Here is a 23,382-nt window from a genome sequence, read left to right as displayed (position 1 = left end):
TACAAAATCTAAGAGGATACAGGAAGGGGTGCTTGGGTGGCTCAGTTGGTTAAGCAACTGACTCTTGGTTTCAGCTCAGATTGTGATCTCACAGCTTTGTGAGTTTGAGCCCCATGTCCAGCTCTGTGCTGGCAGCTCAGAGCCTGCTTGGGATTCCCTCTCTCTCTCTCTCTCTCTCATTCCCACTTTCATAGCCCCTCCCCCACTCATGCCGTCTCTGTCAGAATAAATAAACTTAAAATTAAGATGATACAGAAAAATATTTTCCTCCCTAATAATTTCAAACAGCAAATGATAAATTGTACAAAAATTGATCCATGGGGCACCTGGGTGCCTCAGTCAGGTGAACACCCGACTCTTGATTTAGGCTCAGGTCATGATCTCACGGTTTGTGATAGAGCCCTGCATTAGGCTCCATGATGTCAGTGCAGAGCCTTCTTGGGATTCTGTCCCTCTCTCTCTACTCCTCCCCAATTTGTACGTGCATGTGTGCGCTCACTCTCTTTCTCAGAATAAGTAAATAAACACTTAAAAAAAATGATCCATGGTAGATAGATATGTGTATTTGGGCAGCACTTGTGTCATGTAACCAAGAACTCATCAATTTCTAGATAGCAAAAATGTTATGGTCTCTAAAGTAAGTACCTAGTAGCTGTCATCAAACAATTCAGAGGCACATTTAAAATGGTACTATGATTAACACCATGCATAACTGAAGGTCGTTTGTTTTATAGTATCTCTAAAAGCCTAACATCCCGTTCTCTTAACCAATATTTTTAAAATCAGTATTATTTTTAAATCAGCGATAATTCTTTTAACTGTCTCTTCTAGTATTAACCTTCAGATTTCTAATATATTTGTATACTTTTTTTTTTTTAGTTTATTTATTTTGAGAGAGAGAGTGAGCAGGGGAAGGGCAGAGAGAGAGGGAGGGAGAGCCCCCAAGCAGACTCTGCATTGTTAGCATAGAACCCAATGAGGGGACTCGATCACACGAACCATGAGATCATGACCTGAGCTGAGATCAAGGGTCAGACACTTAACTGACTGAGCCACCCAGGCACCCCTGTATTGCTATTTTTAATGGTATGTACTTACTATTATGGTAATCAATGTTTTAAATGTCTTGCCCCAACACCACCCACTCTCATCCTCAAAATATAGTCAGTGATCTAGTTGGTTAAATCAGTACCTACTGATTGCATTGAAGGAGTTCAGAACACAGAACCTCAAAACATGTTGCTGTGGCATACTGACTATGCTGCGTTAAAAGCATTTGAAAAATAGCACCTGCAAGAAGGACATTCTGATTTTCCTTCTTTTTTCTTAAAAGCAGGAGAGAAAATTCCCTCGTGAAAGATATCCTCCCTACATCAGAAGGAAAGAGAAATTCTTGCCACCAAGGACACGAGGTCAAGGCCAAGATCAACCTGTACAAACAAACCTTGTTAACCTAACCCCATATCACGTCACTCACTTAATGGCTCCAGCCAAAGCCCCTTTGCCTAGTCACATTTGCAAAATTTAGTATTCTTTGTCCAATTCAGTATACAAGCATTCAACTTGATTCTTTAGGTCTTTACTTTTCATGTGAAGACTCCCAGATACGTGTAAAAAAGATGTAATTAAAACATGCACGTTTTCTCCTGTTAATCTGTCTTCTGTCAGTGAAATTCATAGGCCCAACCAGAGACCCTAAGAAGGGAAAGAGAAATTATTCCTCCCCTACAGCATTATTCTGATTCTGTGACTCAGGATGAGTCCGACTCTTGATTAAAAGTAAATTACCTGATTAAAATAATTGATTAAAAGTAAATATACTTTTTCATATTTCTTTTCTATAGTTGTTAATAACTCAGAAGTAAATTTAGGGGCACCTGGGTGGCTTATTCTGTTAAGCATCCAACTTTGGCTCAGGTCATGATCTCACAGTTCATGAGTTCGAGCCCGCGTCAGGCTCTGTGCTGACAGCTCAGAGCCTGGAGTCTGCTTTGGATTCTCTCTCTCTCTCTCTCTCTCTCTCTGCCCCTCCCCCACTTGTGCTCTGTCTCTCCGTCTCTCAAAAACAAATATTAAAAACATTTTTTTAATGTAAATTTAACATGAAGCACCATATCATAAACCTAATGTGTCATCATTAGGTGGTGTCATGGCTCCCCCTCTGCCAAGGCTAAAATTAGTTGCAGTTTCAGGAAACCAAATTTACCTGGATCAGTTTTCTCATCTCTAAAATAGGCGTAGGGGCGCCTGGGTGGCGCAATCAGTTAAGCGTCCGACTTCAGCCAGGTCACGATCTCACGGTCCCTGAGTTCGAGCCCCGCGTCGGGCTCTGGGCTGACGACTCAGAGCCTGGAGCCTGTTTCCGATTCTGTGTCTCCCTCTCTCTCTGCCCCTCCCCCGTTCATGCTCTGTCTCTCTCTGTCCCCCAAAAAATAAATAAACGTTGAAAAAAAATAATAAAATAAAATAAAATAGGTGTAACAGGGGCGCCTGGGTGGCTCAGTCAGTTAAGCATCTGACTGTTGATCCTGGAGTAGGCCATGATCTCAGGGTTCCTGAGTTAGACTCATGTCCAGCTCTGCACCGACAGTGTGGTGAGGAGTCTGCTTTGGATTCTGTCTGTGGGTCTGTCTGGCGCGCTGTCTCTCTCTCTCTCTCTGCCCCTCCCCCGCTCATGCTCAGTCGCTTTGTCTCTCTCTCCTCCTCTGTCTCAAAATGAATAAACTTTTTATTTTTTTTTTAAATTTTTTTTCAACGTTTATTTATTTTTGGGACAGAGAGAGACAGAGCATGAACGGGCGAGGGGCAGAGAGAGAGGGAGACACAGAATCGGAAACAGTCTCCAGGCTCTGAGCCATCAGCCCAGAGCCTGACGCGGGGCTCGAACTCACGGACCGCGAGATCGTGACCTGGCTGAAGTCGGACGCTTAACCGACTGCGCCACCCAGGCGCCCCTGAATAAACTTTTTAAAAAAATAAGTAAAATAGGAGTAATACTTATGTCTTCTTCACAAGGCTCTTAGAATAAGCAAAGTAGGAGAAAGAAGTGAATTTTGAAAGCCATTTGTAAACTTGACCTGTGAGAGAACTATAAAGCAAAATAATTATTAAACCAGGGGATTTGAATATTGAATTTGCGTGGGGCCAACGGGGAGCTTGCACTCATGATCCTGAGATCAAGCCCTGAGCGGCGATCAAGAGTGGAATGCTCTCGGACCGGGCCACCCAGGTTCCCCAGATACTGAATATTTTTCATTGAAAACAAGATTCTAGACTTCATTCCTCTAACTGACTTTGGGCAAATCTTTTCATACAGACACATCTAAGTTAATGAATAATTATGAAATGTTTATACCGATAACACAATTTATTTGGATATATAACAATTAGTAAACAATTTGTACTCTTCGACAATGTCCAACTACCTACCAGCTCTGATAGTGTTTGTAAATGCGACATTAACTACATCAGTAGCTATGCACTGTCCCCACCGACAGCGCAGCGGAAATAACTAAATAGGCCACTGCCAGAGCAACTGGCTTCCTGAAGACACAGGAGACTAAGGTGGGAGTACAATACATATGTGGTAGATCGAATAACAAAAGCAAAAGTTCGAAACCGATCGGAAATTAACAGGATTCATTAAATGACGGCCGAGAACACTTGGGTCACCGTAGGAAAGCTTTGTTATTTCGGGAAGCTTGGCACACGCCATTACTTAACGTTACCCTGCTGGCAATCGGGCCTTTCTCTGGCTGAGACGAGCTCTTCGGCCGGTTGGGGTTCCCAGCGCGCCTTGCGCGGCTCTTGGCGGGAAAGCGACGGTGGGGGATCACACGGCCCTATAAGCGCCTCCGCGGGCGACCGTTGAAGGAAGGCGCCTGTGCGTCAGGCAAAGCGCGCGCCGCACCGTGCCAGGTTTCCCAGTGGCTGGCGCCCCTCAGACCTTACGTAATGTATTTGTTTTCTTTCCTGTTTGTGTCTTCTGCGTTTCAAGCTCTTTTTCTGTCGCTTCACAACTACTTTTAAGCTTCTTAAAGTCTTAATGGTGAAACGGGGCGGAAACGTGAGCCTGCTTCTTTTTCACGAGAGGTTCGAGATTAGGTTAACTCCAGTGTCTAGTCCGGGCTTCTTTAGGGTCAATGACAGTAAAGCGTGTCCTCTGGGACCTCTTCCAGTGGAATTGTCTGCTTAAGACACGGGAAACTGGAACCCCCAAATGAAACTTACGTGAAAATACCAGTTGTAATTGAGAAATCAGAATCAGCCAAGAAAGATCTGGAATATTTTCCATTCCGCTTTTTGGGGTGGTTCCGCAGAGTAGGACAATATGTTTTTATACCCAGAGCTGGGCTGAATGAAGTTCAGTTAAGGAACCTGACTTGAATCAGTCGTTTGAAACTATAAATGTAAAAAAAAAAAAAACTTCTAAGATTATTTTAAAGAGTCTGGCAGGGGCCGTTTTCATACCTACCTAACCGTGCAATGTAGTCAGTACTCGAATACTGTGATTGATTTCTTTATGTAAACATTATTTACATGAAATTGATCACATAAAATTTATTTTTATTCACTTAAAGTTCTTTCTGACTTTACATGTAGCCAACTAGAATATTAGCAATACAAAAAAGATCTGAAGTTAAAGCTCACGTTTCTGTCACAAGGTTGAATTAAAGAAAAGACTTTCCCAGAAGATGGCCACTGCACAATTACAGAGGACTTCCATGGTATGATTTCTTGTATTTAAAAATATTTTAATGTAGCTAATCTTATTGTTTCCTGGAGTCTTTTATGTTTAAAAGTTAGAGCCAACTGTTTGAAGCGTTTAATGAGATCAGGAAACTCCATGTTTTAAGAAAGGAAGGTATTTGCTAAACTATTTAGAATCCATGGAGAATTGTGTTGGATGTTTGATGCATTGCATTAAATCACTGGTTCGTATCCAATTTACACTAGGTGTTAATGAATGCTATTCTGTGGCTTTGATGAAATTATCATTCATAGCAGTCTAGTCCAAGGAAATGAATGTGCATGCCTCACAAAGATAAAATTCTCATCTTTGCAATGTTCTTGTGTTACAGGGTTATGTGTGTCAAATCTAGTTAGTAACTAAAGAGTTACTACAATCTATCATGTATTATGCACTTACAGACTGTTAACCTGCAAGAGGATGTTAAGAGGATTTTTAAGCACTTTTTGCATTTTACCTTTAGGCTGCTTCCCTGAAATCACTTTCGCCTCTTAGAAGCCACCCTGACTTTCTGGGTTAGAAATTCTATGGGAAAGTACCATGGTTCACCACTATGGTTAGAAATTCTTTGGGAAAGTACCATGCTGACACAAAGTTAGATATACCTGAAGTTTGGGAGGATGTTATTTTTAATAAATCTAAATAAAATGTTTTCATTTTCCTGAAATTTAGAGTGCATTGGTATTTCCCAATAAGATATCAACAGAGCAGCAGTCTTTAGTGTTAGTGAAGAGGCTCCTAGCAGTTTCAGTATCCTGCATCACCTATTTGAGAGGAATATTTCCAGAATGTGCTTATGGAACAAGATATCTAGATGGTAATGTAATGTTTATTTTTTGTTTCTTTCAACTTTGTTCATGTTGATTTTAAAACCTGCTTTAAACATGTTGTTTTTATTTTGGCTTGCTTTAAGACTGTATAAATTTTTGCCTAGAGATCTTTTTTTAATAATAGCTTTAGTGAGATGAAATTCACATACCTGACAATTCACTCACTTAAAGTGCACAACTGAATGATTTTTAGTATATTCAGATTGGTGTGCAACCACTACCATAGCCAATTTTAGAACATTTCATCACCCCAAAAGGAAACTCCATACTCACTAGTCATTCTCCCCTTCCCCCAACCTCCCCAGTCCTCGGATTCCACCAGTCTGCTTTCTGTCTCTATGGATTTACCTATTCTGGACATTCCCCATAAATGGAATCATATAATATGTGGTCCTTTGTGACCAGCTTATTTCACTTACGTTTTCAAGATTCATCCGTATGCTGACATGAATCAGTCCTTCATTCTCTTTTATTGTTGACTAATATTCTATTATATAGAATGTTTATATTGATAAGCAAACATTGATGAATGTTTGTTTCAGTTGTTTACACTTTTTTGGCCATTATAAATAATGCCATATTCATGTACACATTTTTATGTGGACTAAGTAGTTTTTAAAAAGTATATTCAATACCTTTGGAAGCACTTAATCCTAAAATTTTTCCTTAGTTTCTCAAGTTTAATTTCACCTGACATTACTCTTTAATGATGAAGTTGGTAGGTAAAAACATTCTATTATTTATTGCTTTGTATAGTAGTAGTATATGTTCTTGTGTTATTTTGGGAAGTAAAAATAACAGCCTATTTATACTACAGTAATAATTCATTACCCAGCACATAGTGTGTACCTAATTTTGTGTGCCAACTATATGGTGGGCAATATGTTAAGCACTATGTTATGTATTACAGCTTGTTAATTCATATTACAGGCCTGTGAGTTAGCTATTACTCCTATTTTTCAGGTAAGGAACCTGAGACAGAGACAGAGATCTTAGTCCTTAGTAAGATTGTATTGTATTACCTGTTGTATTGTATTACCTGTTGCTTCCTTGCAGGTCTCTATCTCTCACAGCCAGTTAACTTCTTGGCCTTTTACAAGAATTTAATTGGGATACGGGCCCATGCAAATACTCTAAAACTCTTGGATAATGATGGCGTGAAAGCATTATATCTAACTTTTAAGTATTCTATAGCTTTTAAAAATTACATTTTTTTTGCCCATCACATGTATCCTAATCATTTGGATGCCATTTTATAATAAGGATAAAAAGATTATTTATTTCCATAAGACCTTTCTTCTTTTAAATTATGTTAATACCAATCATCTGGAAGTTCATTGCCATTGCATAATATATATCTAATACACAGCTGACGAAAATAATTTCACTTAAATTTCTAGGTGCTTGGGGTGCCTGGGTGGCTCAGTTGGTTAAGCATCTGACTCTTGATCTCAGCTCAAGTCTTGATCTCGGGGTCATGAGTTCAGGACCTGCGTTGGGCTCCGCCGTGGGCCTGAAACCTACTTAAAAAAATAAAATAAAATAAAATTTCTACTTGCTTACTAATCTTGAGTAGTTCTATATTTATATCATTTTGGTGTTTAGATCTTTGTGTGAAAATTCTGAGAGAAGATAAAAACTGTCCAGGATCTACACAGTTAGTGAAGTGGTAAGTAAAAGATTACCTAATGATATGAAATTATTTTTCTCTTAAATCACATTTTTTTTTGTACCTTGGATACCTTTCATTGTTTAACCCAATTTTAGTAACTCCCCCTTTAACACTAGATACCATTTTTGCAGGTCTTTGGATCTTTGCATTAAATTTTTTCTTTAATTTTAAAGAAATTAAAATTCTGGCTCAATAGGTAGAACATTTGACTTTTGATCTTGGGGTTGTAAGTTTGAGCCATACATTGGGTGTAGAGATTACTTTAAAAAAATAAAATCCTAGGGGTGCCTGAGTGTCTCAGTCGGTTGGGCGTTTGATTCTTGGTTTCAACTCAGTTCATGATCTCACGGTTCATGAATTCTAGCTCTCCATCAGGCTCTGTGCTGACAGCGCAGGGCCTAGTTGGGATTCTCTCTCTCCGTCTCTGTCTGCCCCTCCTCACCTCTCTCTCTCTCTCTCACACACACACAAACACACACACACACACACACACACACACACAGTGAATAAATACACTTAAAAAATAAAATAAAATCTTAAAAAAAGGGAGCTTTTTTTTTTTTAAGTAAGCTCCTTGCCAAATGTGGGATTTGAACTCACAACCCTGAGATCAAGAGCTGGATGCTCCACAAACTGAGCCAGCCAGATGCCCCAAGAAGGGAGCTTTAATAAGAAAATTTTGTATTATTTAGTAATGAGATAATATGGAGACTTATTAAAAGAATTATTTTCTGGAAAAGCATTCGGTCTAAAAATGAATATTTCATTATTTTTCAGGATGCTAGGATGCTATGATGCTTTACAAAAAAAATACGTAAGTCAGTATCTCATTGTCTTTTTTTCTACAGCTTATACTCTATAAATGTAACAGCAATAGCCACAAAGTAGAACATTAATTTAAACTAATTTGGGCATAGGCCAGCCCAAATTACTGAAAAGTTTGAACATTTGAATATTTTAAAGACTAATATTCAACTCAATTTAAAGCCGATAGAATTAATGCTTAACAAATTTTGCCAAACCAGTTTTAGTTAACACTTGGTTGTGTTAATAATAACACTTATTAACTTACAAAAACTTAATAAATTAAAAAAAACTCTTTTAAAATAGTTTATTAGTTTCACATGCCTTCTACAATTTTGTTTATACTAATAATTTAATAAATTGTTTCTTCATAAGAATTCAAAAATAAATTTCTGTGTAGTCTAGGTTAAATTGTCACAAATCAGGGGCGCCTGGGTGGCTCAGTCGGTTGAGCGGCCGACTTTGGCTCAGGTCACGATCTCGCGGTCCGTGAGTTCGAGCACCCTGTCGGGCTCTGTGCTGACAGCTCAGAGCCTGGAGCCTGTTTCGGATTCTGTGTCTCCCTCTCTCTGACCCTCCTCCGTTCATGCTCTGTCTCTCTCTGTCTCAAAAATAAATAAATGTTAAAAAAAATTTTTTTTAATCGTCACAAATCATAAATAGGTGAAATTTCGATTAATAAGGGTTTACTGTAGATTATAAGCCTTTTTGTATACTTATGTTTATATTAACATATATAAAGAAGTCCATCTCTAAACAAAATGTAAAAAAGATATAGTTTTATCCATGGTCACTAACCTCCCTTATTAAGGCATTAAGTATTTAATACTCATTAAATATTAAGTGCCTGCTATGTGCTAGACACATACTCCAGGTAGGAGCTGGGTGAACTAACAGTGGTCAGCGAAACAAAAAGAGCCCTTTCTATAGTGGGAAAACAGTCAATAAAACAAGTAAATCAGATAATTTACAATTGTGCTAAATGCCAATAAAATATTTAGAAAAAGTGTGTTGCAGGTGGAGAGGTGGGGTAACTTTCGATAGGATAAGAGCTTCTCTGAGTAGGTGCCATTTAAGCTGAGAATTGACTGAGAAGAAACCAGCCAGGCATTGACTTTGGGAGAGAATATTCCTGGCAGAAGAGCAAATACAAAGAGTTGAGGGAAGTTTAGAGAGTTCAAGGAACAAAAAGAAAGCGAGTGTGAATGGAATGCAATGAGCAGTGGGGGAGGAGGAGTCGTTTAGAGGAGCCTGGAGAGACAGGCAGGGCCAGAGCTTTCAGGACTATGTAGGTGAGGGGTTTGAATTATATTTTAGGTGCCATTTGAAGGTTTTGAGTAGAAATGTAACATCATTTAATTTACATTTTAAATTAAAAATCACTGTGGCTACTTTCAAGACAATATACTGTGGAAGGAGAATAAGATGGGAATCAAGGAGAGTGTTGCTTAGTCCGTTAATGCAGTACTGGTGAAAAATCACTGTGGCTTAGACCAAGAGGCAGAGAAGGAAATAAATGAAAAGATTCAGGGTATATTTGGCAGTAGAACTGATTCGACTTGTTGATAGATTGGTTGTGGAGTATAAGGAAAAGATCCAAATCAAGGATGACTCTTAGATTTTTGTCCAATTACTTTAGTGGGTGATTTCCTGTCATTCTCTATTCCTCTGGTTTCCAAAGCTTCTTCCCTTTATTGAATGAACAGAGTCCTGAACTCTACTTTTCTCTTTTCAAAATTAGTTCTAACATTGGTAAGGTTTAATGTGTTATTTCATAATATATATTTTCCTTGTAACTGGCAGAAATACCCATGTTTGCTTAAGTCAGTGACATGAATTTCAACCTTTAGTAAGTCAACTAGAAATATCTATTTGGGGGTGCCTGGGTGGCTCAGTCGGTTAAGCGTTGAACTCTTGATTTCAGCTCAGGTCACTATATCACAGTTGTGAGATTGAGGCCCACATTGGCTCAGATCTGGGCATGGAACCTGCTTAAAATTCTCTCTCTCCCTCTGCCCCTCCCCCAGCTTGTGTGTGCACAGGTTTCTCAAAAATAAAAGAAAGAGATATTTGGGGGACTAGAGAAAGATACATAATGTATTGCTTTATATACATCATATTTTCTGCAAGGTTATTTCTTACTAGGAATAAATGTTGAAATAAGGCGAAGAATTCTTATGATCCATCATGAAAAAATATTTTATGGAGTAAAAGTAAGATTTTTGTTCTTTGTTATATTTCAGCTAAGGATGGTTGTTCTAGCTGTAAGTATTTTTAAATTGTATGTTCTTTTTTAAAGACGTCAAATTTGGCCTTGCTTATTTAAATAACACTAAAACCAACAAATGATTATGTCACTTTATTCAAGTAAATGATCTATTCAGTGGGGGGGAAAGTAACAAATTAATATTCTGGGAGGTTATTTTGTATTTTGTTTTGCTGAATCCATTTAATAGTTTCATCTAAATATCCAATTTAGTTCTCCTTGAATACTTAGCCTTATATAAATAACTCAATTATAAATTATTTTTAAATAGGTATACACCAATCCAGAAGACCCTCAGGTAGGTGTACTTAGGTTAGTAAAGAAACATAATATCTTTAAAATCTAAAAATAACATAAAATTATAATAATATCCTATGCTTTTACTTGTGCTTTAATCAATACACTTTCACATATATTTTCACATTTGAACCATTTGAACCTCGTAAAGGCCTTTTGAGGTAAGACAAGGCTTGTATTGTTATCTTTAAACAGATTGATACACTTACTACCAAAGAGACTGTGTGACTGACCCTTGGCCACTAAGCCAAAAACCAATAGAAATAACCTAAAACTCCTGATTTCTGCTTCAATATAATATTCTTTTTATGGAATTTTGAAAGAGGTTGAGTTTGACAAAAATAAGATACTTAACACTTGCACTTTGAATATTCATCCCAATTCAGTCACATCCACCTGTTCATCTGACAATTAAAGAAGGTATTACAAGAAATGACAGGGAAAACCAAACAAGAAACAAAGGGGAAAGATCTGTTGAGTGCCTACTATTATTAGGCTCTGTTCCTTGAAGCTTTATATGCATTATCTCATTTATTCATCATAACCTTCATGGGGTAACTACCATTATCATCTCCGCTCTAGATAAGGAAACCTAGATACAAGGTTTCTTGCCAGAGGTCACAGTGGCAGAACAAGAATTTGGACCTAAGAAGTCCAGTTCATGACCTTGGTGCTTAACCATTGCACAGTAGCTGTTATAGTGTTCCATTCAGTCATGGAGAAGCAGCTGTTTTTAAAAAGAAAGAGCTAATCCCCATTCCTATGTGAGCACTGAAATACAAAGAAAGCAATTAAAAAAAAAAAAAAAAGCTTCGACAGGGCTGGCAGTGTCTTTTCTTTGATACTCATGCCTGCAGTTAATGCTTAATATATGTCCATGGTGACAAAAATCACGTAAGCAAATGTTGTGAATTAGTTGATTGTTCGGAAACTAACTGCTCAGAAAATATTCATTTAGTTTCAGATGTTTTATATAGTTGAACATTTTTTACTTTCAGTAAAAGAGCAACTTTGTTGATTCACTAATATTTATTGAATGTTGGCATGCCAGGCAGTTTATTAAGTGCTCTGTATAAATTATCCTGTTTGTCAAATATTCATAACCACCAATGAGATAGGTACTATTTTCAACCCCTTTTATTAGTTGGGGAAACTGAAACTTAGGTTTAAATGACTTGCTCTTGGGGCGCCTGGGTGGCGCAGTCGGTTAAGCGTCCGACTTCGGCCAGGTCACGATCTCGCGGTCCGTGAGTTCGAGCCCCGCGTCAGGCTCTGGGCTGATGGCTCAGAGCCTGGAGCCTGTTTCCGATTCTGTGTCTCCCTCTCTCTCTGCCCCTCCCCCGTTCATGCTCTGTCTCTCTCTGTCGCAAAAATAAATAAACGTTGAAAAAAAAATTAAAAAAAAATAAATAAATAAATGACTTGCTCTTAGTCACAGTATAGCAAGGATTTAAGCCCTGTGCTTGAGCCATTCTGCTAGAATTAGAGATAATGCTGCCCCTCTCACCTATCTGCTAAGGAGTTCCTTTCTGATATATATGATATCCATTGCAATTAGTAGGGGAATGACCATCTCTCCAAGACTGAAGCACCAAATCCCAAACCAAGGGAATTATTAGGATTTGAAGATTTCAGTGGACCAATAAGGGTTAACATGGCAGAAAAATTACTAAATCAGCATGAAGAGTCATAGAAAAGCTGTATATAGCTACTTGGCTGCCAGTACTATAAATCAGATACATAACTGCAATGTTTTCTATTTAAGACAATTTCAGAATGTTACCAATTTAAGTTCAAGTACAGTAATAATGGACCAGTCATGGACTTCATAAGGTATGGTTTTATAGTTTTCTTTTTGTATTACGGATTACCACTTATTCATATTAATACTATATTGCTAAACTTCAGAAGTACTGAAGTACTTCTGAAATGTCTCAAACCCCCCCAATTTAACCATCCAGGAGTGGCTGTAAAAACATCCTTTGAGTAGCTGCAAGCCCAAATTCTGTGGCTTATTTTAATTGTGAAACAGAGCCAAAGGGTAGGAAAGCTGTTGTATGCTTGAGTGATTAGAAATGTAATTAAAATCCATCACTTGTTTCCTTTAAACATCTTATATAAGATGCATATTAAATAAAATTATTAGTTTATACTGTTATTAATAATGATATTGATGATATTAAATCTTTCATAATAGTGACATTAAAACACATTTATGGTAACTTTCAACTTAAAAACTTAATGCTATAATAGGAATAAGAATCTCAAATAGTAAAATATGAAGTTACTAGAAGCCATACATGTCATAAAAGAAATTCATGTGTGATTCTCTTGTAGTAAAAACCAAAGCAACGATTCCAACATGTCATCTGCTGACACCAAGAAAGCAAGTATTCTCCTCATTCGCAAGATTTATATTCTAATGCAAAATCTGGGACCTTTACCTAATGATGTTTGTTTGACTATGAAACTTTTTTACTACGATGAAGGTATTATTTGTAACACGTTCTCTTGTTACCTGTATGTTTTAGTATTGAAACAGTTGGTTTCCATCCTAACTGATTTTAAGACCTAAATTGTAATATATTTTTTGAAATTATAAAATATTCATTTAATGTAAGTATTTGAAAAAGAAAGATTAGAAAAAATAGACTTTCAAATGTATATAAGCTTCTCCAGCGATATGAACATACCCATATGAGGTACAACCTCACTCATAATTAAAGAAATAAAACAGTGAGATGCTACTTTTCACTTACCAGAGCAGTAAAACTTGTAAACCATTTCTTGGCAAGGGTGTGAGGGAAAAGTAGGCACTTTCATAAATTCTCAAGGGAATGTATGTAGGTGCAAGAGTTTTAGAGGACATTTTGGCAGTATCAGAATTTTAGATGCACATTCTCTTTAATCCAGAAATTCTATACCTAGAAAAGTGTTTTGGGAATATATTTAACACAAACATGCAAGGTTATATGTTTATAAGGATACCATGCAAGCTATTATAGAGAATGTGCTAGGGCACCTGGGTGGCTCAGTCAGCCAAGCATCTGACTCTTGCTTTTGGGCCAGGTCATGATCTTGTGGTTTTGTGAGTTCAAGCCCTGCACTGGGCTCTGGGCTGACAGCTTGGGGCCTGCTTGGGATTCTGTCTCTGCCTCTCTGCCCCTTCCCCACTCACGCTGTCTCTCTCAAAATAAATAATAAGCTTAAAAAAAAAATGTGCTGATTAAGTTAATTTATCCAAGAAATAATACAAATGGATTAAAAAGAAAGGTTAAAAACATCTAGGTATAGAACAGTATGATCTTATTTGTGTTTTGTTAAGGATATATACATATATGACATATATATTTTACATGCATAATATCTTCTAGAAGAACATAAAGCAACAATAGTAATAACAACTAACATTTATTGAATACTTAGAATGTGCCAGTTTTAGTCTGAGTAGTTTATATACTTTAATTCATCTAATACCCACAATTACCCTATGGGGTAGATACTATTATTTTTCGCATTTCATAGGTGAGAAAACCAAATCAGGGATGATAAATAATTTATTCAAAGTCATACAGCCAGTCAAGTGAAGAAGAAAAAAGGTTGCCTTTCTATACTATTTGAAATGTTTTCAATCTTTGTATGTTATTATTATTATATTATGTTCTCTTCAGTTTCATAAACTTCATAGTTTATACTTTTTGCAGTTACACCCCCAGATTACCAGCCTCCCGGTTTTAAGGATGGTGATTGTGAAGGAGTGATATTTGAAGGGGAGCCTATGTACTTAAATGTGGGAGAAGTTCCAACACCTTTTCACACCTTCAAAGTAAAAGTGACTACTGAAAAAGAACGAATGGAAAATATTGATTCAGCTATTTTATCACCAAAACAATTAAAAACACCACTTCAGAAAATTCTCAGGGACAAAGATGATCGAGAAGATGAACAGGAGCATTATATAAGTGTCAGTACATTTTAAAGAGTTATAAAGTACCATAGTAACAAATGTTTGACTCAATTCTAAAGACTAATAGTTCTCATTAATATTTGTATAAATATTGTATTATAATCATAAACTCAAGGTTGATCTGGACCATAAGAAAGGTATAGGCTTTTCATTTTAAAACTCTTTATCTTGGTGCAAACATTATTCTCAGAAATTTAAAGCACAGCTATTCTGGGACTCCTGGGTGGTTCAGTCAGTTAAGTGTCCAACTTCTGCTCAGATCGTGATCTCACAGCTCATGAGTTCGAGCCCCGCATTGGGCTCTGCAGCTGACAGCTCAGAGCCTGGAGCCTGCTTCAGATTCTGTGTCTCCCTCTCTCTGCCCCTTCCTGGCTCATGTTCTGTCTCCCTCTCCTTCAAAAATAAATAAACATTAAAAAAAAAATGTTTAAAAGAAACAACTATTCTGAATGAAGTCCTGGAGGCCCAGCCACTCACCACTTCAACTACCCTCGTAGTGTACTCTGAGGAAACCCCTTGGTCTGGAGCATAATTTGCAAACCACTGAAATACTCTAATCCCCCAACTAATGTTGGAATCCTTCCTACAACACCCTTACTAGATGCTCATTTAAACCTGTGCTTGAATTCATTTGGGGCCTGCAAAATCACTGTCCTAAAGCAGGCTGGAAGTTCCTAGAAGGCAGGAAAAGTGTCATTCATCTTTGTAATCCTCCAGTGCCTACCAGACTTAGGTTTACTGTGTACATTCTCAGTTTTGAATAGAAGTATGCTAGAAGTATAAGAAGTATAAATAGAAATATAAAAAAGGCCTTTTTTTATTGTTACCTTACTCCCAGAAAATCTTCCACATTAACATGATTGTTATTTAATGTAATCTTTGTTGTTTTGTCTTATCTCATTTAATTCTAAATTATGATCTTAGTACTTATATATAGAGACTGACTTTTCTGATTTAGGCTCTGCCACATCCTTACAAATAGAAAATTCAATTTTCAAACAGTTTAGTCAAAGAAAAAGTCTTCTCAAAACCTAAATCCCAGTCTTGCTTTATAAACAAATAATGCTGGGATTTATGTAGCATTCTTTAAAATATTTAAAGCTCTTTGACATATGTCACAAAAAAATGTATAATTACAAAGTAGACATTAAACTTGTTGCTATTTCTACCGTACCATGACTGATCTATTCTTCACTAACTTCCTGAAGAGGATTGGGGCATATTCAGTGTGTGCTAACATATGTATAGAAATTCCAGAGATATGGGCGCCTCGGTGGCTCAGTTAGTTGAGCGGCCGACTTCGTCTCAGGTCATGATCTCGCAGTTCGTGAGTTCGAACCCCACGTTGGGCTCTGTGCTGACAGCTCAGAGCCTGGAGCCTGCTTCGGGTTCTGTGTCTCCCTTTCTCTCTGCCCCTTCCCCGCTCATGCTCTGTCTCTGTCTTTCAAAAATGAATAAACGTTAAAAAAATTAAAAAAAAGAAATTCCAGAGATACAGCAATGATGCTTGTGTAAACATGTCTAACACAGTGCCCTCCGATAATAGTAAGAACTAAGGATTCTTAGAGCCATTATGTATTTTTGAGAAAGTTGTATATTTGTTCTTAAAGCAACCCTGCCAAAAAGAGTAGTAGTTTTTACTTTGGATAAATTTTGTACCTTGTTATAGTAATTATAGGACTTTATTTCTAGCAAACGTAAGGTAGTTATACTGTTATGTTATATTTAACCTTCATAAAACAAATTTGTTCATAAATACTTTGCCCAGTTGTTTTAATTTCTTTTCAAAATGTGTCCATTTTTTTTATTCATGTAATTATGTAGGATGATTTTGACATTGAAACTAAAATGGAAGAGCAGGAAAAAAACCCTGGATCTTCTGAACTTGGAGGTAAGAAGTTAATGAAAATGTAGATTGATTCACTTCCAGTTCTGTTTCATACCATTTTAACTTTTTTTTTTTTTAAACAGAACCAAGTTTAGTTTGTGAGGAAGATGAAATTATGAGATCTAAAGAAAGTCCAGATCTTTCAATTTCTCATTGTCAGGTATAAATTTGATAATTCATCTCACTTTTAACTTGCTTTTTTTACCCCAAAAGACTTGCTTATATAGTTATCTAGTTATTTTTCAGGTTTTGTTATTATATTCAAGGTCTTTTAGGATAAAATTAGGTCTCAAGAATGCTTTTTAACAAAACTTGAAAAGTATATATTGCAAAGTTTTGAATTTTTGTGGATTTATTTAGTAGTAAACCTAAATATTGTTCATAGAATCTCAGAATTTCAGCTAGAGAGAATCTTAAGCAATTATTCTACCACCTTTTGTGCTTACAAATGGAGTATATAATACATTTTTATTGCCTTGAGAAGACGTGTTTAATTTTGTTTTCTGTAGACAGTAAAATCTTGATATAACATTTAGATAAAAAGAACTTGAAAATAATGGGACTGAGTATTGTCCACCTTCCTCTGCACATCTCCTTTCTCCAATGAGGGTGAGCTAAAGTTCTTATCTTCTGGAAGAGTAGTGTAGTGCCCAATGATCATTTGGGACTTTTTCAGTTCAGTGAATGATCGACTGTATACAGGGTCAGTTTCATTATTTTTACCTTTACATTTTTTGTGACAGTAAGAACCATTCAAAATTACCGGTTTTCATTAAGATAATACCCTAGATTTTATGTTACTGAATTTTAGAGCCTAGTATTATGTTATGGAAAGTTTTTATTATGTTATATGATTTTGTGTAATTATTTTCTTTTCTAGTTTGAACAGTTAGTCAGTAAAACATCTGAACTTGATGTATCTGAAAGCAAAACAAGAAGTGGAAAAATCTTTCAGAATAAAATGGTAAGTGTCTCTTTAGATTTGTTTTCCATTTTAACCTTGTAATTTTTCCCCACGTGTGAGTTTATTTTGCTTCTTAATCCTTTCTTTATTGGACCAATATTTAGTAAGCGCCTCTTATGTGTCAGGTACTTTTACTAGGTGTTGGAGATATAATATGAATAACACATTGTTCCTACTCTTAGCTAAAAGTTTAGTAACTGGAGCAGTGATATAGGGCCACAGTAGCAGTCTGAGTAGGCTACATGGAGGCACAAAGGAAAGAATGGTTACTTTGATTGAAGGTGCATGAAAGAGGAGAATTCAGGAAAGGCTTTGAGAAATGACACTATCATCCAGTCTCCCAAGGAGATTTCCTAGAATGCCAAAATATTCTCATGTTCTATCTTGTAAATGGATTGTCTTGTTAATGAGACATAAAAATTAATGTTTTGTACATATTTTGCATAAAATGAATCTCATGTTTTTAAGGGAAAACCCACTGCCTTATTTTAGTTTTCTATTTTTATTAAATGGAGATTTATATTTTATTTTAAACCTTTAAGTTACTCAAATGTTCAGGTATGAAGAAAAACCATTCTATAAAATATTATATCCAAACTCAGGAAACAAATAGCACACCCTAACAGTATATTGGCATTTCTTCCCAACTCCTCATTCAGTGACATCATGTTGATAGCTTAAAAGTGGAGATGATGAGAATATCCACAGCATGGAAATCTGCAAAGGCCTCAACTCAGGATTCGTTACTCCTAGAGAACTGGTTGTTAAACATTTACCAGCACACCATTGATTATAGTGCCATTTTTAGGTGTTCTTTTTTCTACATTCTTTTTTTTTTTTTAAGTTTTTATTTTATTTTTTTAGTAATCTCTTTCTCCAACTCAGGGCTCAAACTCATGACCCCAAGATCAAGAATCACGTGCTCTTCCAACTGAGCCAGCTAGGTGCCCCCTTTTCCATATTCTCAGTAGGAAGTTAAAACTGGCAGAAGGCAGCATGCAAACTAATATGCTGATGAAAGCAAAAGATAAAATTTCAAAAGTTAGTACCCCTAGCAGCAAAATGGTCTTCTAAGCAGCTTCTACTTAAGATGAGTATCCTTTACTAGGATATAGGGAAAAAAGTAAGAGTTAAAAAAAAAATTATTAGGCAGGATTTCCTCGTAATGTGACATTAAGACACTTTAGGAGCATAAATTCACTTCTAAAATTGCCCATGTTGGGGCGCCTGGGTGGCTTAGTCAGTTAAACATCCAACTTCGGCTCAGGTCATAATCCTGCAGTTCATGAGTTCAGACCCTGCATCAGGCTCTGTGCTGACAGCTCAGAGCCTAGAGCCTACTTCAGATTCTGTCTCTCTCTCTCTCTCTCTCTCTCTCTCTGCCCCTACCCCCCTTCATGCTCTGTCTCTCTCTCTCTCTCTCTTTTTCAAAAATAAATATTTTAAAAAATAAAATAAGAAGAAATAAAATTGCTCATGTTTTTGTATATGAACTCTCTGCCAAAGTATTGCTGCTTTTGAGAATCATGACTGCATTATTACTAGAAAAGGGCAAGAAATGAAAATATTTAATTGTATATACATTAAGGAAGCTATATGGAAAAGTACACTTCCCACATCAGAAAATATGCATGTCTGGGGCGCCTGGGTGGCTCAGTCGTTTGGGTATCCAACTTCGGCTCAGATCATGATCTCCTGGTTTGTGAGTTCAAGCCCCACTTTGGGCTCTGTGCTGACAGCTCAGAGCCTGGAGCCTGCTTCGGATTCTGTATCTCCCTCTGTCTCTGCCCCTCCCCCACTCATGCTCTCAAAAATGAATAAACGTTAAAAAAGTTTAAAAAAAGAAAAGAAAAGCATGTCCTTTTAGAGAATAGTAATATGACAGCTAACAATTTGTCATCGTCCAATATTCATTTTAAAAACTGCATAGATGGGGCACCTGGGTGGCTCAGTCAGTTGAGCATCGACTTTTTTTTTTTTTTAAACGTTTATTTATTTTTGAGAGACAGAGCACGAGAGGGGAAGGGGCAGAGAGAGAGAGAGAGAGAGAGAGAGAGAGAGGGAGACACAGAATCCGAAGCAGGCTCCAGGCTCTGGGCTCAAACCCACAAAACGTGAGATCATGACCTGAGCCAAAGTCAGATGCTTAACTGACTGAGCCACCCAGGTGCCCCAAGCGTTGACTCTTGATTTTGGCTTGGGTTGTGATCCCAGGGTCACGAGACAGAGCCCTGCATCGGGCTCCATGCTGAGCACTGGAGTCTGCTTAGGATTCGGTCTCTCCCCCGTCCCTCTCCCTGGCTCACACACTTTCTCTTTCTCTCTCTCAAATAAAAATAAAATAAAAACTGCATAGATAGCATTATTTACAATAGCCAAAGGTGGAAAAAAACTATCTATCAATAGACAAAATGGATAAATAAAATGTAGTATATCCATACAATGGAATATTATTCAGCCATAAAAAGGAATGAAGTACCCATATATGCTTCAACCTGAATAAACCTTGAAAACATGCTAAATGAAAGAAACCAGTGATAAAAGTTCACATATTATTTGATTCTACTCATATGAAAGTCCAGAGTAGGAATTTCTATAGAGACAGAATAGAATGTCTCAGAGCTAGTGGGAGAAAGGGGGAATAGGGAAGTGATTAGTATACTCTACATTTAAAGAAACCAGGTATCCTATCTTAGTCGGAAATAGGTACACTGTGTATAATTTTAAAAAGAAAGAAGAGAAGGAAGGAGGGAACAAACAAACCTCAGCGTTTCTTTTTGGAGTGATGAAGTATTCTAAAATTGACTGCAATGATGGTTGCACAACTCTGAATATAATTAAAATTATTGAACTGTATGCTTTTTAAAATAGATGAACTGTATGTTATCTGAATTATATCTCAGTTATATCTCAGGAAAGCTTTTTTTAAAAACTGCATATAGTTAGTTGCCTCTTGTTTTTCAAGTGTTGGTTATTCTTTGAGAAATAACCAATTGATGATTATTCTGTCTTTGTGGAGGCTAATGGAAATCAGCCAGTAAAATCTTCTAAGGAAAATCGGAAGAGAAATCAACTCAAATCTGGGAAAACAGTAAGTTTATGATAATATACAAATTGAAAAAAATGGCAAGTATCAAACTATCATTACTATAGATTAAACTTTAAATGCTAAATATGATAATATTCCTGGATATTACCTCAGAGAACTGATATCCAAATCTTGTGTATAAATTGGTTCTAAAAAATGAGGTGATTTTAAATAAGGTGTGCTATGGTTGTTTATTAATTTTTTCCATGTAAATATATACTGATTTCATCAATGATTTGAAATAGTTGGAGGAATCTATAAAATAAAAATCAGTGTGTCCAGAAAAATATGAATAGAATGAGAAAATTAAATATGAATAAATATGGTAGAATGAGAAAATATAAGAATATTTAGGCGATTTTATTTATGTAGAGCTAACCATTTTATTTATGTAGAGCTAAAATTGGGCCAGAAATTTGATCTGAGCTTCCTAGAGATCAAAAATGAAGTAGAAATAAGATAAGTTACCAAATCAACTTGTTCCCTAAAAATATAGCATCTCCCCTCAGTACCTTAGGGGAAAGAAAAATTTTTCTGACCTAAATTTTTTAACAGTTGTTTCATATTTGGGACCTTATTGTGTACCAAGTCAGATCATATGTTTGCCATTTCTGAGATAAATATTTGTATTTTCAGATATAACTTTTAGTATTATTAGTAGGTTAAAATTAGACAACTGAATACATAAGACTGCTTTAAAGGGGTAATCTCAAAAATATAGTTAATAGTATTTTTAATTTACATATCTTAAGAAGGGAATGAAATAACCTGATACTTCATTAATATATTAAGTTGTTTGACTTTTCCCAATGTATTAAGCCTTGATTTTTTTTCAAAATCATTCAATTTGTATCATTAGTGAGGTGGGGTTTTGTTGTTGTTGTTGTTTTCCAGAAAAATCAAAGTTGAGTAACTCAGGGAATACTTTCAGGAATTTCCCTAATTTGTCCTCCTATTCATTCAAGATTATACATTGAATGTCTAATAGCTATCAGGCACTGCTAAGTACCAGGAATACAAAAAAAGAAAACATGATTTAAACCTTACATGGTGCCAAGGTAGAATGTTTCTCTCTCTGCAGCTCATTAAATCTTTTTCCCTCTTATCCCTCCAAAATATTTTGAAGACATAATGTTAGATCTTTCTGATTTCTCCAACAGCCCTAATGAAGACCTTACATTTTACAAGTGTGTACTTTCAGCAGCCATCAGAAGATATAAATATATCAGTAATAAAATTTACCCTACTTTATTTATTTATTTGTTTGTTTGTTTATTTATGTTTAAGAAATCTTTACACCCAGTGCGGGGCTCGAACTCACAACCCCAAGATCAAGAGCGGCATGCTCCTTGGTCTGAGCCAGCCAGGTGCCCCAACTTTACCCTACTTTTAAACAACTCAGATACACTATCTTAGTAGGAAATAGTTACACTACGTATACTTTTAAAAAGAAAGAAGGCAAGGAAGGAACAAACAAACTTCACAGATGTGAAAAAATTTAAAATTAAAAACATGTAAACTGGAAAGTATCCTTGTTTTCTTTTGACAGGTCCTTCATCACTTTGATACTTCTAGTCAAGAGTCAGTGCCAAAAAGAAGAAAGTTTAGTGAACCAAAGGAACATATATGAAAATTAATTCTTCTGCATGTTTGCAAAGTTCTCAACATTTAAACTAAAGGACACTGTATTACTATTTTAATGTGTATTTGCCCTACCTGTGAAAAATTATATATAGTCTTAAGCAGTTAGTACACTAAAATGAATTTTTAGGTGACTATCATATTATCTGAGACAATCCAAGAGAACTTTTGTGTAAAATCAAAAGTACCAATGTCATAATTGATTTTGTTCATTATCTGTTCAATATTGATCTATCTTCCATTTTGATGGATACTGCCTTTAAACGTATATTAACTTTTAAGTCAATTTTAAAAACAACGTTTATTTTGTTCTTAAATTTTGGTAGGAATTTACTTTTTACTTACGTTAAAACTATACCACTTAACTGTTTGTCACTGTCATTAAAACCGTATTCTTCAGTACTTTGAGTACTGAATAGAGTGTATTAACATGGTAATATATAACATACCATTAAAAATTGGTTATCTTTTTAACATTTTTGTACTTGAAGACAAAAATGAGGACTGATTTTTAAGGTCTGGCATTTTTGGCAGCATAAATAAAATATTGTTCAGCATCTAGACTCTTTCATGGCTTCTAATTTTTATTTAGCAGATGTTTAGGCACTAATTCTGTGATCATTTTGGTAGATGATACTTTGCAAGAGTTGAGCACACTTCCCAGAATCTTTAAGTGGTCGTATGAAAGATACTGTGCTTTTAGTGAGAAACCTGGGACCTGGTTTCAGCTTTGACCGTTTCCTTTGCCTTAGAAAAGGAAGACTTAAAACTTGGTCTGTTTGCTTCTTGCAGTTTTCAGCAGCCGTATTATAAAACATACATTACCCATGGGTTTGCCAGTAACAAGCGCTGATAGAGAAGGTAGGGGTGTATGCTATGGTAGAAATGTACCTATTCCTGTTTAATGTAAACCACATAAACCTACACAAACTGACCCAGATCAGGTTTTTCTGGAACAGGAAAGTTAGGGACAAGGTAATTGTCGAAAACAACCAATTTTAAAATGTTTATTTATTCTTAGCTTTTTTGGATCCCAACACATCTCACCGAATTGTCCTAGAATACACTGCTACAGTTAACACACCTGCTACAGAGGTTGACCAACAAAAACCTTTGTTGATTGGCAGCTGGTGCTAGCTTACTGAACGCTTTGATTGGACGATTTAATGGGGTGGGGATCTCAGCTCCCTTTCCTCTCTTCTACCAAGGTTACTT

At 36.3% G+C, this 23,382-nt stretch overlaps 1 protein-coding gene across 5 annotated transcripts; it reads left to right on the top strand.

The window, feature by feature from the left end:
• The first annotated feature begins 2,982 nt into the window (after nucleotides 1-2,982).
• On the top strand, nucleotides 2,983-22,730 carry HORMAD1 (HORMA domain containing 1). Of its 5 annotated transcripts, none has more exons than XM_086718126.1 (15): nucleotides 2,983-3,951; nucleotides 4,665-4,727; nucleotides 5,423-5,567; nucleotides 7,186-7,249; nucleotides 8,030-8,066; nucleotides 10,300-10,320; nucleotides 10,594-10,620; nucleotides 12,385-12,452; nucleotides 12,957-13,108; nucleotides 14,324-14,583; nucleotides 16,411-16,477; nucleotides 16,558-16,634; nucleotides 17,355-17,438; nucleotides 20,458-20,529; nucleotides 22,076-22,730. In XM_086718126.1, exons 2-15 carry the CDS (start codon nucleotides 4,695-4,697, stop codon nucleotides 22,154-22,156), a joined length of 1,188 nt encoding a protein of 395 aa, XP_086574252.1. In that variant the 5' UTR covers nucleotides 2,983-3,951; nucleotides 4,665-4,694; the 3' UTR covers nucleotides 22,157-22,730. The 5 variants fall into 5 exon arrangements, with proteins under 5 accessions (XP_086574252.1, XP_086574255.1, XP_086574256.1 ...); XM_086718127.1 differs by having other exon boundaries at nucleotides 3,912-3,951; nucleotides 4,603-4,727; XM_086718128.1 differs by lacking the exon at nucleotides 2,983-3,951 and adding an exon at nucleotides 3,989-4,092.
• Nucleotides 22,731-23,382: the final 652 nt, after the last annotated feature.

The sequence above is a fragment of the Puma concolor genome, chromosome C1 (assembly GCF_028749965.1).
Source record: "Puma concolor isolate L17-30 chromosome C1, mPumCon1.1.hap2, whole genome shotgun sequence".
Classification (NCBI taxonomy): domain Eukaryota; kingdom Metazoa; phylum Chordata; class Mammalia; order Carnivora; family Felidae; genus Puma; species Puma concolor.
Note: the sequence above shows the minus strand (reverse complement) of the source record. Positions and strands in the feature narration are given on the sequence as shown.

Bases quoted from the DNA above. Each gene is read 5' to 3' on its own strand.
- HORMAD1 (XM_086718126.1), top strand. From the start codon at position 4,695: ATGGCCACTGCACAATTACAGAGGACTTCCATG. The intron at 10,621-12,384 runs GTAGGTGTACTT...TTTCTATTTAAG, and splicing joins CCAATCCAGAAGACCCTCAG to ACAATTTCAGAATGTTACCA. The intron at 16,478-16,557 runs GTAAGAAGTTAA...TTTTTTAAACAG, and splicing joins TGGATCTTCTGAACTTGGAG to AACCAAGTTTAGTTTGTGAG.